Below are 13584 nucleotides of genomic sequence, written 5' to 3'. Positions count from 1 at the left end.
TTGATTAGTGGTTTGATCATGCTGTGCATAAGTAGCTCCGCCCCCTCACTGCTGTGAGTAATACATCATGAGATCCAGGGGTTTAAGGTGGATCAGCATCAGTCTTTTAATTATTTCCTGCGTCAGTCTATTTTAATCTCGTTAAGTGCTAGTTTGGTTGTGTATGTTGAGCTGTTGGACATGTGGGATTCAGCACCTCGCTGCTTTTAAAGAGCAACCATTAATGGCTCAAAGTTTCTTTTTGAAACTATGTGTTTTATTTCACTGTAACCGTACAAACTCTGTCACTGGTTTCTTTGTGCTTTCGTTTACAGGCTCATGTCAGTCTGATGTTGATGCATCAAACACGCTCATGTAAAGTCTGATACTGATGAACCAGCGTAGATTAGAATGTACAGTCCACACTACAGGCTTAGTTACTGCTATCTAGTTAGTAAATAACTGTATTTAATTTGGTTTAATACAAACAGGTGAACTGATTAATGAATAACCATGGAAACTAATGATGGCGGGAAAATAAGGAAAAAGGAAACAGGATGTGAACTAAAAGTCCTTGAAAATGAAAACCAAACGCAATGAAAGTGACAATTATGTGGCGGAAAAAACAACAAATTGTAAAATCTAAAGGGAAACATCAAAATTGTGAGATAAAATGTTGCAACTACCTTTTATATTTTGGTATTCTGTAGCAGAAAAAATAAATAATAATAATTCAAAGGGGAAAAAATGCAGTCTCATATTCTGGCGTTTACATTCAACAAGCCTTTAAATTCATGAACACAAATTGTGTTGAACCTAACCGCTAGCTTAGCTTAGCACAATGAATGGAATCCTTTGTTGCCAGCTAGCATGTCCTGAGTAAAAGTGATTAAAAAAACAACAAAAAACCCACCTAATTACTTCTTGTGGCCTGCGTATTCACAACGAGTTGCACGCCAATATGTTGACGGAAGTTGTGGGATTTCATGTGTTGCGTGATATCTCTGCTCCCCAGTAGCAGTGCTTCGCCTGTGCTTCCCCCTAATATAGTCCCATGTCAATATCTGCCTAGGAAATCGCCTAGTGTTAATCTGCATCGCTATTTGTACTCGTTGGGAATACGCAGGCCACAAGAAGTAATTAAGTGTTTTTTTGGTTTTTTTGGATCACTTTTACTCAGGACATGCTAGCTGGCAGCAAAGGATTCCATTAATTGTGCTAAGCTAAGCTAGCGCTGACCCTGTCAAACTAAAACAATGCATGCACTGAGAAAAAAATGCATTTGCCCACCTATCTAACTGTAGGAAAGACGGTGAATAAGCCCTATTTCAAAAAACGGTGGAGTGTTCCTTTAAAGAGTCAATAACAAGTCATTTATTAATATAATATTCTTTCTCTTAAATGGAAAGATCATTAATGTCTTAAGGATTGAAGTCTGTCCTGTAAAACATGGTCTAATTGATGTAATTCAGTCAATCTGTAGTTTAACTCCAGCTGTTGTTCCTGATCCTTCAACATTTAGTTTCATGAAAAGTTTAATGGTGCAACTCTCCAACATTGAGTCCTGCGTGACTTCAGTTCCTCTGTCTCTCCTCAGATCTCTCAGATTGAAAACGTGTCTGGTTTGTCAAAGCTTCGTGTGCTGAATCTGTCGGGGAACCGCATCGCTCGCGTGGAGAATCTGCAGGGCTTGAGGAGTCTGAGCGAGCTGAACCTGCGACACAACGCCATCGCACACGTGGTGAGTTAATCATACACGTTTAAAATAAATAAATAACATTTAAATACACTTACTGCACTTAAACAGAATGTGAATGTGAATGTGATGTTAAATGATTGAAATATTAAAACCTATCTCAGTATGACTTCAATAAAGTCATTTATGAAACTACACAAATAGCTGATGATCTCCAACAACTGTCCAACGGTGCTGCAACTATTCTCACTGTTTTTTGCACTTTGATATATGGTTGCTAGGTTATTGTTGGTGGTTGCTAGTGTGTCTGTGATTGATGATGATCTTCTGTCTGTGATTGGTGGAGTCGTGCATCAGCTGGAGAGCAAGACATGTTCACGGAGACAGTCAATGGAGAATCCCCCCCCCCCCCCAGTGGGCGTGGCTTTTAGATTATGACGCGTGTCGCTCTGTCTCTATGACATGTCGCTAAATAAATAAATAATTTGCTAAAAAAAAAAAATTCTGCTTTTACATTTTCATGGTTCAGTTTATTTCAGTACGGGTTTCATTTTAAAATAATTTATTTACATTTTTCATTGTTTGGACATAATTAATTATTAGCTTTTCAGCAACCCCTTAAAAACATCTTAGCAACCATTCTCCACACCCTAGCAACCACATATTGATTTAGTTTGAAAAGCCTTTAGCTGAAAACAATGACTGACTGTTTTTGCTGTCGATCACTTCCTGTGTGTGTGTGTGTGTGTGTGTGTGTGTGCTGAATTTGAGCATCTCTCTCTACACACACACACACACTCCCCTCCCCCGCAGTCGTCCTGCTCTTCGACTGCCCCTCCTGTCAGTGTTCCGCCGCAGCGGTGTGTGTGTGTGTGTGTGTCGGTGACTGAGGGATGCTGCATCACTTCTCTCTCTCTCTCTCTGTTTGTCTGTAGACGGATGTGCAGCATCTTCCTCGTCTGCAGCGTCTGTTTCTCAGCGCTAACAGCATCAGCAGGTAAGATTAGCATTAGCGTGTCTAACCCCGTCCTGTCTGAGGATGTGTCGTGCCCTCGTCCTGCAGCACACACACACACACACACACACACACACACACACACACACACACACGGGCGGAAGCATTTAGACTGTCATCCAGTGTGTCTGTAACCATGGGAACATGGTTCAGTAATTCGTTTTTTATGTGTTGTCATGGTGGGAGTTGTGCGGTTGCTAAGGGCGTGAGCGCATGTATGGCGTTGATGCAGTGTGACGGAACGAGCGTTACGGCGTGTTTTTCCTCATTACTGCTGTGTCATACCGCTGCATCCAGAGCCCTGTGCGTGTGCGTGTGTGTGTGTGTGTGTGTGTGAGGGTCTGTGGGCGGGGCTAACTGAAGGTCAGGGGTCACTCAATGTCTATATAAAATTGAGACAAATTTATTTATTCATTCAGCCATGAAATAAAAAAATATAAAAGCAATTCTGACTTTTTCTCGCAATTAATTTATATCTTGCAATTACGACTTTTTCTCGCAATTCTGAGTTTATCTCTCGCAATTCTGACTTTCTCGCAATTCTGAGTTTATCTCTCGCAATTCTGACTTTCTCGCAATTCTGAGTTTATAACTCGCAATTCTGAGTTTATCTCTCGCAATTCTGAGTTTATCTCTCGCAATTCTGAATTTATCTCTCGCAATTCTGACTTTCTCACAATTCTGACTTTCTCGCAATTCTGAGTTTATATCACAATTCTGACTTTCTTGCAATTCTGAGTTTATGTCTCGGAATTCTGAGTTTATATCTCGCAATTCTGAGTTTATATCTCGCAATTCTGAGTTTATGTCTCGGAATTCTGAGTTTATATCTCGCAATTCTGAGTTTATATCTCGCAATTCTGAGTTTATATCTCGCAATTCTGACTTTCTCGCAATTCTGAGTTTATATCTCGCAATTCTGAGTTTATCTCTCGCAATTCTGAGTTTATCTCTCGCAATTCTGAGTTTATATCTCGCAAGTTTGAGTTTATATCTCGCAATTCTGACTTTCTCGCAATTCTGAGTTTATATCTCGCAATTCTGAGTTTATATCTCGCAATTCTGACTTTCTCGCAATTCTGATTTTATATCTCGCAATTCTGACTTTCTCGCAATTCTGAGTTTATCTCTCGCAATTCTGACTTTATATCTCGCAATTCTGACTTTATATCTCGCAATTCTGACATTCTCGCAATTCTGAGTTTATATCTCGCAATTCTGATTTTCTCGCAGTTCTGACTTTATCGCAATTCTGAGTTTATCTCTCACAATTCTGAGTTTATCTCTCGCAATTCTGAGATTATCTCTCGCAATTCTGATTTTCTCGCAATTCTGACTTTCTCACAATTCTGACTTTCTCGCAATTCTGAGTTTATATCTCGCAATTCTGAGTTTATATCTCGCAATTCTGAGTTTATATCTCGCAATTCTGAGTTTATATCTCGCAATTCTGACTTTCTTGCAATTCTGAGTTTATCTCTCGCAATTCTGACTTTCTTGCAATTCTGAGTTTATCTCTCGCAATTCTGAGTTTATATCTCGCAATTCAGATTTTCTCGCAATTCTGACTTTCTTGCAATTCTGAGTTTATATCTCGCAATTCTGAGTTTATATCTCGCAATTCTGACTTTCTCGCAATTCTGAGTTTATCTCTCACAATTCTGAGTTTATCTCTCGCAATTCTGAGATTATCTCTCGCAATTCTGATTTTCTCGCAATTCTGACTTTCTCACAATTCTGACTTTCTCGCAATTCTGAGTTTCTATCTCGCAATTCTGAGTTTATATCTCGCAATTCTGAGTTTATATCTCGCAATTCTGAGTTTATATCTCGCAATTCTGACTTTCTTGCAATTCTGAGTTTATCTCTCGCAATTCTGACTTTCTTGCAATTCTGAGTTTATCTCTCGCAATTCTGAGTTTATATCTCGCAATTCAGATTTTCTCGCAATTCTGACTTTCTTGCAATTCTGAGTTTATATCTCGCAATTCTGAGTTTATATCTCGCAATTCTGACTTTCTCGCAATTCTGAGTTTATCTCTCGCAATTCTGACTTTATATCTCGCAATTCTGATTTTCTCACTATTCTGACTTTATCTCTCGCAATTCTTCCCTTTTTCCCTCCAATTTCTCAGTTTATATGTGTTTTAAGGGGCAGCTGTTTTATGGAGGAAAGGATCTGCCTGGGTCACGGAATGTTTTTGTGATTAAAAATTAGCGATGTTCTTGTTTAATTCCATGGTAAAAATGGGCTTCCACACGAAGGGAAGCAACACGACAGTTAACGATTCTCTCTTCCTGTTTGAAATCAGAACTATTGGAGAATGCTGTGTGATGTTGACGTTAGTGTCGTGTGTGTGTGTGTGTGTGTGTGTAGTTTGGATGCGCTGGCCTGTCTGTGGGACTGCCGCTCTCTGAGTGAGCTGAGCGTCGATGGGAATCCCGTGGCGCTGGAGTCATGCTACAGACACACACTCCTCCGCTGCTGCTCGCCACACCTTCAGCTGCTCGACATGAAGCGTGTCACGGTGAGTCTGGGCCAATCATGACCCGTTTAACCCTGTTCTGCCGATCACGACCCGTTTGACCCTGTTCTGATCAAGTGTGTCACAGATGTGATGCAAACTAAAGGCCTAAACTAATTAAAAGCAGGGACGAGCTGTTTGATGGGTTCTGCTTCAATGAGAAATACATCAACAATTAATTCCATGGGTTCTGACGATGAGTGTAATGGAGAATGTTTCTGTTGTGATGCCGTTTCATTTTTTATATTTAAAATAACATGATGTTATGATAGTGGGGGCTTACGTTTCGATATTTTCTATGATTTGTGATTATGATTAGTTTGAGTTGTTGTGGAGTTACTAATAGAGCTGTATAATTTCTATAATTAATTTATTTTATGTAAAAGAGAATAAACTAGATAAGTTAATAATAAATGGGATTAAAATAAAAATTAGGTAGTTGTTCATATATAGATTACACCAAATTAAAATAAATAAGCTTGTCAATTAATATAAATAAATAAAAATTATATTAAAATTAAATAAAAAAAATAACTAAATCATATATTTAACGTTACATTCCTATAGTGAGTAGATATAACTTATAATTATGTAAGTTAATAGATTTATAATATACATTTTTCAGTGTATTAATTGTGTGTAAGATGCCTTTGAAGTGTTTGATGTGTAGATCATGTTTGAAACCCCTGATCTCCATCTCTCTCCAAACGCTGCGGTACCAGCCTCCAAAACTGCAGCAATGCATGCTGGGAAGAAAACAGCTGGGCCGGCACATCATCTGAAAATAATCCTCTGTGATCCACACACACACACACACACACACACACACACACACACACACACACACACACACACACACACACACACACTCACACACACACACACACACACACACACACACACACGTGTGTGTGTGTGTGTGTGTGTGTGTGGATCACAGAGAATTATCATTGCTACAGTTTTGGAGGTGTGTGTGTGTGTGTGTGTGTTAATTGCGTCCTGACGGTTTGCTGGTGTTCTGCAGGAGGAGGAGAGACGCTCGGCGAGTGTTTCGGCACGAAAGGAGGATGAGAAGAAGAAAGAGAGTCACAAACTGGCTGCGCACAAGGTACAAACACACACTTCAGCCCGACACACACACAACAAACTACTGAATTCAGAGGGAAAACAAACTTCCTGACCCCGACGACAGACACTGGTTCTTGTTTTAACCACAAACTCACTTAATTTCTCAGAAAACGAGATAATTTTGCTTCTGTGTCTTGATTTAAGAATGTTTAGATATTTGGAAAACGAGAGAAACACTGAGTGAGAGAATCACTTTTGCAGTGTGTTTTCTTCCTGTACACACACTCTCTCTCTCAGAGGTCGCTCACACAGAGTCACACATGGAGTTTGTTCTGACACACAGTGATCACATGCTTCTGGATGACAGCGATTCTCAGCATCTGTGACACACATTCAGTCCCAGGGTTCAATCTTTGATCTGTAGGAGCAGCTGGAGGTCAAGCAACATAAAACCTTTTCTCCAGAATGTTACTGATCTCAGTCTCACAAGGCCGTAATTATGAATATATAACAGTTCAGAGACACTCAAGATGAATGATTCTCATCAGATCTGTTCTCTAATGTCAGTTAATGATCACGACAATGCAGGTCAACAAATAGAATATTTAAAATTATTTATTTATTTTAATTACATTTTAGTAAGTGTTTAATTTGGATTGTTTTATTTTTATTAAAAATCTTTTATATTAATTTGACATTTTTATTATATTATTATTTATGATTTAATTAGTGTTTTATTTTGACTTGAATCTTTTAAATAGTTTGTTTACATTTTATAATTTAATTCATTGTAGTAAGTGTAAAGTAATTTTTAGATTTTAATTATATTATTTATATTTTTAATTTAGTCATTATTTATTTAAAATTTTCCTTTTTTAATGTTTTACTTACATTTATTCACTCTACATTTACATTTTTATTATTTAATTTTAGTTAGTATACATGATCTTTTTTAGAATCTTAATTTTTCTTAATTTTTAGATTCTTAATTTTCTTAATTTTTCTTATATTTTTTATTAATTAATTATTTTAATTTCACCTTTTTATTTATTTATATAATAAAATTGTTTTTTAATTTTGAGTAATTTATCATTTTTATTATGCATTTAAAGTTATTAATTATTTATTTTAATTTGTCCTTTTTTAATAATTATACATTTTTACAATTTATTATACATTTTAAAATGTATGTTTATATTTTTAATGTTAAGAGGTCAAATTTTTTTTTTTTTTTTTTTTTAGATTGTAAATGTCTTTAATTTTCTATTTTTTATAGCAAGTAGATCTGACTCCATAAAAGTGAATCTCAGCAAAACTGACCACTGACATTATTTGGTCCATTAAGACCCTGAATTCTCATTTACTGTAATGCATATGAGAAAATAATGACATTGAAACTGTACAAGTATTGGTCATAGAACCGCAGCTGTAGTTTCACACAGGAACCATTGAAGGATCTAATGGTTTCTTTGGTCCCAGGAAAGGCGTCGACTGGCGATCCAGAATGCAGCGCATGAGTGGGAGGGGCTTAAAGCGCATCAGTGGGAGGGGCTTAAACAGAACGAGTCTCAGCAGTGGGAGGGGCTTAAAGCCTCGAGCCTCGAGATTCCTGCGCAGAACGGCTCAAAGGAAGACGTCAGTCCAGACAATAGCCCCGCCCACAGCCCTGCGCAGACTAATGGGAACGCTCAGGAGACCTCGCCGGATGAGCCCAGGTGTCTGTGTGTGTGAGTGCGTGTGTCTGAGTCAGTGTCGGAGTCAGTGTCTCTGAGTCTCTGAGTCTCTGAGTCTCTGAGTCTCTGAGTGTCTGAGTCTCTGAGTCTCTGAGTGTCTGAGTCTCTGAGTGTCTGAGTGTCTGAGTCTCTGAGTCTCTGAGTCTCTGAGTGTCTGAGTGTCTGAGTGTCTGAGTGTCTGAGTCTCTGAGTGTCTGAGTCTCTGAGTGTCTGAGTCTCTGAGTGTCTGAGTCTCTGAGTGTCTGAGTCTCTGAGTGTCTGAGTCTCTGAGTGTCTGAGTCTCTGAGTCTCTGAGTCTCTGAGTGTCTGAGTCTCTGAGTGTCTGAGTCTCTGAGTGTCTGAGTCTCTGAGTGTCTGAGTCTCTGAGTGTCGTAGTGTCTGAGTGCGTGTGTCTGAGTCAGTTTCTCTGAGTCTCTGAGTGTCGTGGTGTCTGAGTCTGAGTCTCTGAGTGTCTGAGTGCGTGTCTGAGTCAGTGTCTCTGAGTGTCTGAGTCTCTGAGTCTCTGAGTCTGAGTGTCTGAGTCTCTGAGTGTTTGAGTGAGTCTCTGAGCGTCTGAGTCTCTGAGCGTCTGAGTCTCTGAGCGTCTGAGTCTCTGAACGTCTGAGTCTCTGAGCGTCTGAGTCTCTGAGCGTCTGAGTCTCTGAGCGTCTGAGTCTCTGAGCGTCTGAGTCTCTGAGCGTCTGAGTCTGAGCCTCTGAGTCTGAGCGTCTGAGTCTCTGAGCGTCTGAGTCTGAGCCTCTGAGTGTGAGTCTCTGAGTGTGAGTCTCTGAGTGTCTGAGTGAGTGAGTGAGTGTCTGAGTGAGTGAGTGTCTGAGTGAGTGAGTGTCTGAGTGAGTGAGTGAGTGAGTGAGTGTCTGAGTGAGTGAGTGTCTGAGTGAGTGAGTGTCTGAGTGAGTGAGTGAGTGTCTGAGTGAGTGAGTGAGTGTCTGAGTGAGTGAGTGTCTGAGTGAGTGAGTGAGTGTCTGAGTGAGTGAGTGAGTGTCTGAGTGAGTGAGTGAGTGTCTGAGTGAGTGAGTGTCTGAGTGAGTGAGTGTCTTGAGTGAGTGTCTGAGTGAGTGTCTGAGTCTCTGAGCGTCTGAGTCTCTGAGTGTCTGAGTGAGTGAGTGTCTGAGTGAGTGAGTGTCTGAGTGAGTGAGTGTCTGAGTGAGTGAGTGAGTGAGTGAGTGAGTGTCTGAGTGAGTGAGTGAGTGTCTGAGTGAGTGAGTGTCTGAGTGAGTGAGTGTCTGAGTGAGTGAGTGTCTGAGTGAGTGAGTGAGTGTCTTGAGTGAGTGTCTGAGTGATTGAGTGTCTGAGTCTCTGAGCGTCTGAGTCTCTGAGCGTCTGAGTCTCTGAGTCTGAGTCTCTGAGTGTCTGAGTGTCTGAGTGAGTGAGTGTCTTGAGTGAGTGAGTGTCTGAGTGAGTGAGTGTCTTGAGTGAGTGAGTGTCTGAGTGAGTGAGTGTCTTGAGTGAGTGTCTGAGTGAGTGTCTGAGTGAGTGTCTGAGGGAGTGAGTGTCTGAGTGAGTGAGTGTCTGAGTGAGTGAGTGTCTGAGTGAGTGAGTGTCTGAGTGAGTGAGTGAGTGAGTGAGTGAGTGAGTGAGTGTTTTGAGTGAGTGTCTGAGTGAGTGAGTGAGTGAGTGTCTGAGTGAGTGTCTGAGTGAGTGAGTGTCTGAGTGAGTGAGTGTCTGAGTGAGTGAGTGAGTGTCTGAGTGAGTGAGTGTCTGAGTGAGTGTCTGAGTGTCTGAGTGAGTGTCTGAGTGAGTGAGTGAGTGTCTGAGTGAGTGTCTGAGTGAGTGAGTGTCTGAGTGAGTGAGTGTCTGAGTGAGTGTCTGAGTGAGTGTCTGAGTGAGCGTCTGAGTGAGCGTCTGAGTGAGCGTCTGAGTGAGCGAGCGTCTGAGTGAGCGAGCGTCTGAGTGAGCGAGCGTCTGAGTGAGTGAGCGTCTGAGTGAGCGAGCGTCTGAGTGAGTGAGCGTCTGAGTGAGTGTCTGAGTGAGTGTCTGAGTTGAGTGTCTGAGTGAGTGTCTGTCTGAGTGAGTGTCTGTCTGAGTGAGTGTCTGTCTGAGTGAGTGTCTGAGTCTCTGAGTCTCTGAGTTTCTGAGTCTCTGAGCATCTGAGTCTCTGAGCGTCTGAGTCTTTGAGCGTCTGAGTCTTTGAGCGTCTGAGTCTTTGAGCGTCTGAGTCTCTGAGCGTCTGAGTCTCTGAGCGTCTGAGTGAGTGTCTGTCTGAGTGAGTGAGTGAGTGAGTGAGTGTCTGAGTGAGTGAGTGTCTGAGTGAGTGTCTGAGTGAGTGTCTGAGTGAGTGTCTGAGTGACTGTCTGAGTGAGTCTCTGAGTGTGTGAGTCTCTGAGTCTCTGAGCGTCTGAGTCTAAGTGTCTGAGTCTCTGAGTGCCTGAGTCTCTGAGTGTCTGAGTCTGAGTGTCTGAGTGAGTGTCTGAGTCTCTTAGTCTCTAAGTGTCTGAGTCTGAGTCTCTGAGCGTCTGAGTCTAAGTGTCTGAGTCTCTGAGTGTCTGAGTTAGTCTCTGAGTGTCTGAGTCTGAGTGAGTGTCTGAGTGAGTGTCTGAGTGAGTGTCTGAGTGAGTGTCTGAGTCTGAGTGTCTGAGTCTGAGTCTCTGAGTGTCTGAGTGTCTTATGGCGCTTTTCCATTACCAGTACCAGCTCAACTCGACTCGCCTCGCCTCGGCTCGCTTTTCACTCTGTTTTCCATTGCAGATAGTACCTCCACAATAGTACCTGGTCGTCATAGCGACACCGCAGGAAACTGCCGTGACTTAATCTTCCATGCGACACACACCCGCTACCCACACACACAGGACAATGGAGGAAATCGAGTGTATGCTGTTTTTGGATGTTTTTGTTTTTGTTGTTTTTTATTCAGGATACTGATACACGTCTGGCGCGTGCAATTATGACGCAGTGAATAGTGACGATTCTCTCTGACCAATCAGAAGTCTGCCGTGTTTTCTCGTCACATTTTAGTATCGCCTGAAAAAAAGTACCTGGAAGCAGGTACAGGTACAACTTTTACACAGTGGAAAACCAAACAAAGGCGAGTCGAGCCGAGCCGAGGCGACCTGGTACTGTGTAGTGGAAAAGCGCCATTAGTCTGAGCGTCTGAGTGTCTTAGTCTCTGAGTCTCTGAGTGTCTGATTCTCTTAGCGTCTGAGTCTCTGAGTGTCTGAGTCTCTGAGTGTCTGAGTCTCTGAGTCTCTGAGTGTCTGATTCTCTTAGCGTCTGAGTCTCTGAGTGTCTGATTCTCTTAGCGTCTGAGTCTCTGAGTGTCTGAGTGTCTGAGTCTCTGAGTGTCTGAGTGTCTTAGTCTCTGAGTGTCTGAGTCTCTTAGCGTCTGAGTGTCTTAGTCTCTGAGTGTCTGAGTCTCTGAGCGTCTGAGTCTAAGTGTCTGTGTCTGAGTGTCTGAGTCTCTGAGTGTCTGAGTCTAAGTGTCTGAGTCTGAGTCTCTGAGCATCTGAGTCTAAGTGTCTGAGTGTCTTGAGTGTCTTGAGTCTCTGAGTCTCTTAGTCTCTTAGTCTCTGAGTGTCTGAGTCTCTGAGCATCTGTGTCTGAGTCTCTGAGTGTCTGAGTCTCTTAGTGTCTGAGTCTGAGTGTGTGTGTGACGTGTCTGAGTGTGTGTGACCTGTCTGACTGCTGTGATTCTCTGTCTCAGGCGCTTGAGTCCCCTCACACTCTCAGCTGGAGGGTTACGACCTGCCAGTCGCCCAAACAGCCCCAGAGACTCCAGGTACATCCTCACACACACACACACACACACACACACACACACACATCACAGTGTCAGAACATCACAAACACGTGTTTAATGCAGTGACATGCGTCACACTGTCAGAACTGACATTTCACCTCCATTTTTGTCCTTTTGTCCTTTTCTTTTAAAAATATTTATTTTAATTTGACAAATGTATGATTGAATGAATTATTAGTAAGTGTTTTATTTACTTTTTTTTTTATATTGACTTTTTTTTTTTTTTTTTTGCTGCAGTGCCTCCCTCAGTGATGACTCACTCACACACACACACACACACACACACACACACACACACACACACGCTCACTCACGCACTCACACACACACACACAAAGTCACTCACTCACTCACTCACTCTAATATTAATATTATGCTAATATTCTCTCAGTGATGCAGTGATTCTCTGATTCTTGCCGGCTCAGTTCAATCCATCACATGAACAGTGTGTGTTGAGGAATAGAGCGAGTGAGGGATGAGCAGGAGAGCAGATCTATCAGCGTCTGATGTCTGAGTGTTTTCAGGCTGGATGTGGGCAGAGAATTAAAGCGTGAATCACATCAAGAGCTGCTAGTTAAAAACTCATTATTTCCCTCTGAATTAACCTCTCAAAATTAAATCTCTCAACCAAATCGCTCTAATTATGATGAACTAAACTGGGCTTCAGTACAGCGTTAATGTTTTTGGTTACACTTTATTTTAAGGTGTCGTTTTTACAGTGTAATTATACATTTAAGTACTGAGGAATGTTAAGCAACTACATGTACTTACTATAGGGTTAATGTAGGATTAGGGTTTGGTTGAGGGTTAGTTGCATGTAATTATGCATAATTTACTGTTATTATTATGGTTTGATCTGTGTTTCGAGAGGTTCAGTTGATCAGGTCTGGAGCACAGACAGTCGCTGCTGTCGATCTCTTCATGCCAAGTGTGAACACAGTCCAAATATTCCTCTGAGAAGAGACTCTGTCCTAACATGTTTGCCAGGAGCATTTAAATCATTCGCACAGTCCTGTGTTACAGGAGCCGGAGACTCAGGGAGATGAAATGGGACGAAACACTCTTGCATGATGATTTTCTGTGTGTGTCTCGAGGTCTGACAGGATCATTTTATTTAGCATAATATCTCATCATTCATGTCGCACTCACTCACCATTATATGTTTGGTCTAAAACTCTAAAACGCTCTCATGTTTTACCACAGAACAGCAAATACGAGTACATTTTCTGTCATATTTGCAGGATTGTGATATTAAGAGTGTGCAAAGTAACATATTTTAGGAACAGTGTGAAAGTGAATCGCACATATAAGGCACAATACTGATATAAACATGAGTATCTATTGGTAAAACATGCGTCACATGACTAAACTTTAGACTAATGACTGTTTATCCACTTTGGAGAGCGATTTCAAAAAGCTTTATTTTCATTAATAAATGTTTACACGACACCGTTTTCAACTAAAAACGTAAAAACTTTTATGTGTTTTGGCCGTTTGTTTACACGAAAACTGCGTTTTGGGCCTGAAAACGCAAAGTTTTGAAAGCGGGTTTCAAAGTGCACGTTTTTCAAAGCATTCTCCGTGTAAACAACGGAAAAACGTGAATCTCTGAAGACGATGACGTCATGCACATACGTATTACGTGTTCAGTCTATAGTGTTTCATCGCCATGTACTGGCCTGGCAGCAGAATACAACGGTTTTAGTCGTGTTCGCGGATCCGTGTGAATGGGGATGGTTTTGACAATGGTGTCGTCTGTACGTGGAAAACTCAAAGGAAAAACTTCTCTGTTTTAACCGTATTGTTGTCGTGTAAACGTACACTAAGTGTGGACA

The 13584-nt window shown here is 41.4% G+C and overlaps 1 protein-coding gene across 5 annotated transcripts in view; it reads left to right on the top strand.

Annotated features, from left to right (window-relative positions):
• Positions 1 to 13584, top strand: part of lrrc49 (leucine rich repeat containing 49) — a 41832-nt gene that overhangs the window by 6117 nt on the left and 22131 nt on the right. For 4 of the 5 annotated variants that reach the window (XR_014209289.1, XR_014209290.1, XR_014209291.1 and 1 more), the window contains exons 3-8: positions 1577 to 1720; positions 2611 to 2672; positions 5068 to 5218; positions 6240 to 6323; positions 7763 to 8010; positions 11654 to 11728. Coding sequence is in view for 2 of the 5 variants with exons in the window: in XM_082182357.1 (XP_082038483.1) it covers positions 1577 to 1720; positions 2611 to 2672; positions 5068 to 5218; positions 6240 to 6323; positions 7763 to 8010; positions 11654 to 11728 (764 nt within the window). In the remaining 3 variants the exon portion in view is untranslated. The remainder of the gene's footprint in view (positions 1 to 1576; positions 1721 to 2610; positions 2673 to 5067; positions 5219 to 6239; positions 6324 to 7762; positions 8011 to 11653; positions 11729 to 13584) is intronic. The other variant, XM_082182358.1, reaches the window with a different exon arrangement.

Source organism: Leuciscus leuciscus (genome assembly GCF_965113295.1).
Source record: "Leuciscus leuciscus genome assembly, chromosome: 10".
NCBI lineage: Eukaryota > Metazoa > Chordata > Actinopteri > Cypriniformes > Leuciscidae > Leuciscus > Leuciscus leuciscus.
The sequence above is the reverse complement of the archived record's forward strand: the minus strand, read 5'-3'. Positions and strand labels throughout refer to the sequence as shown.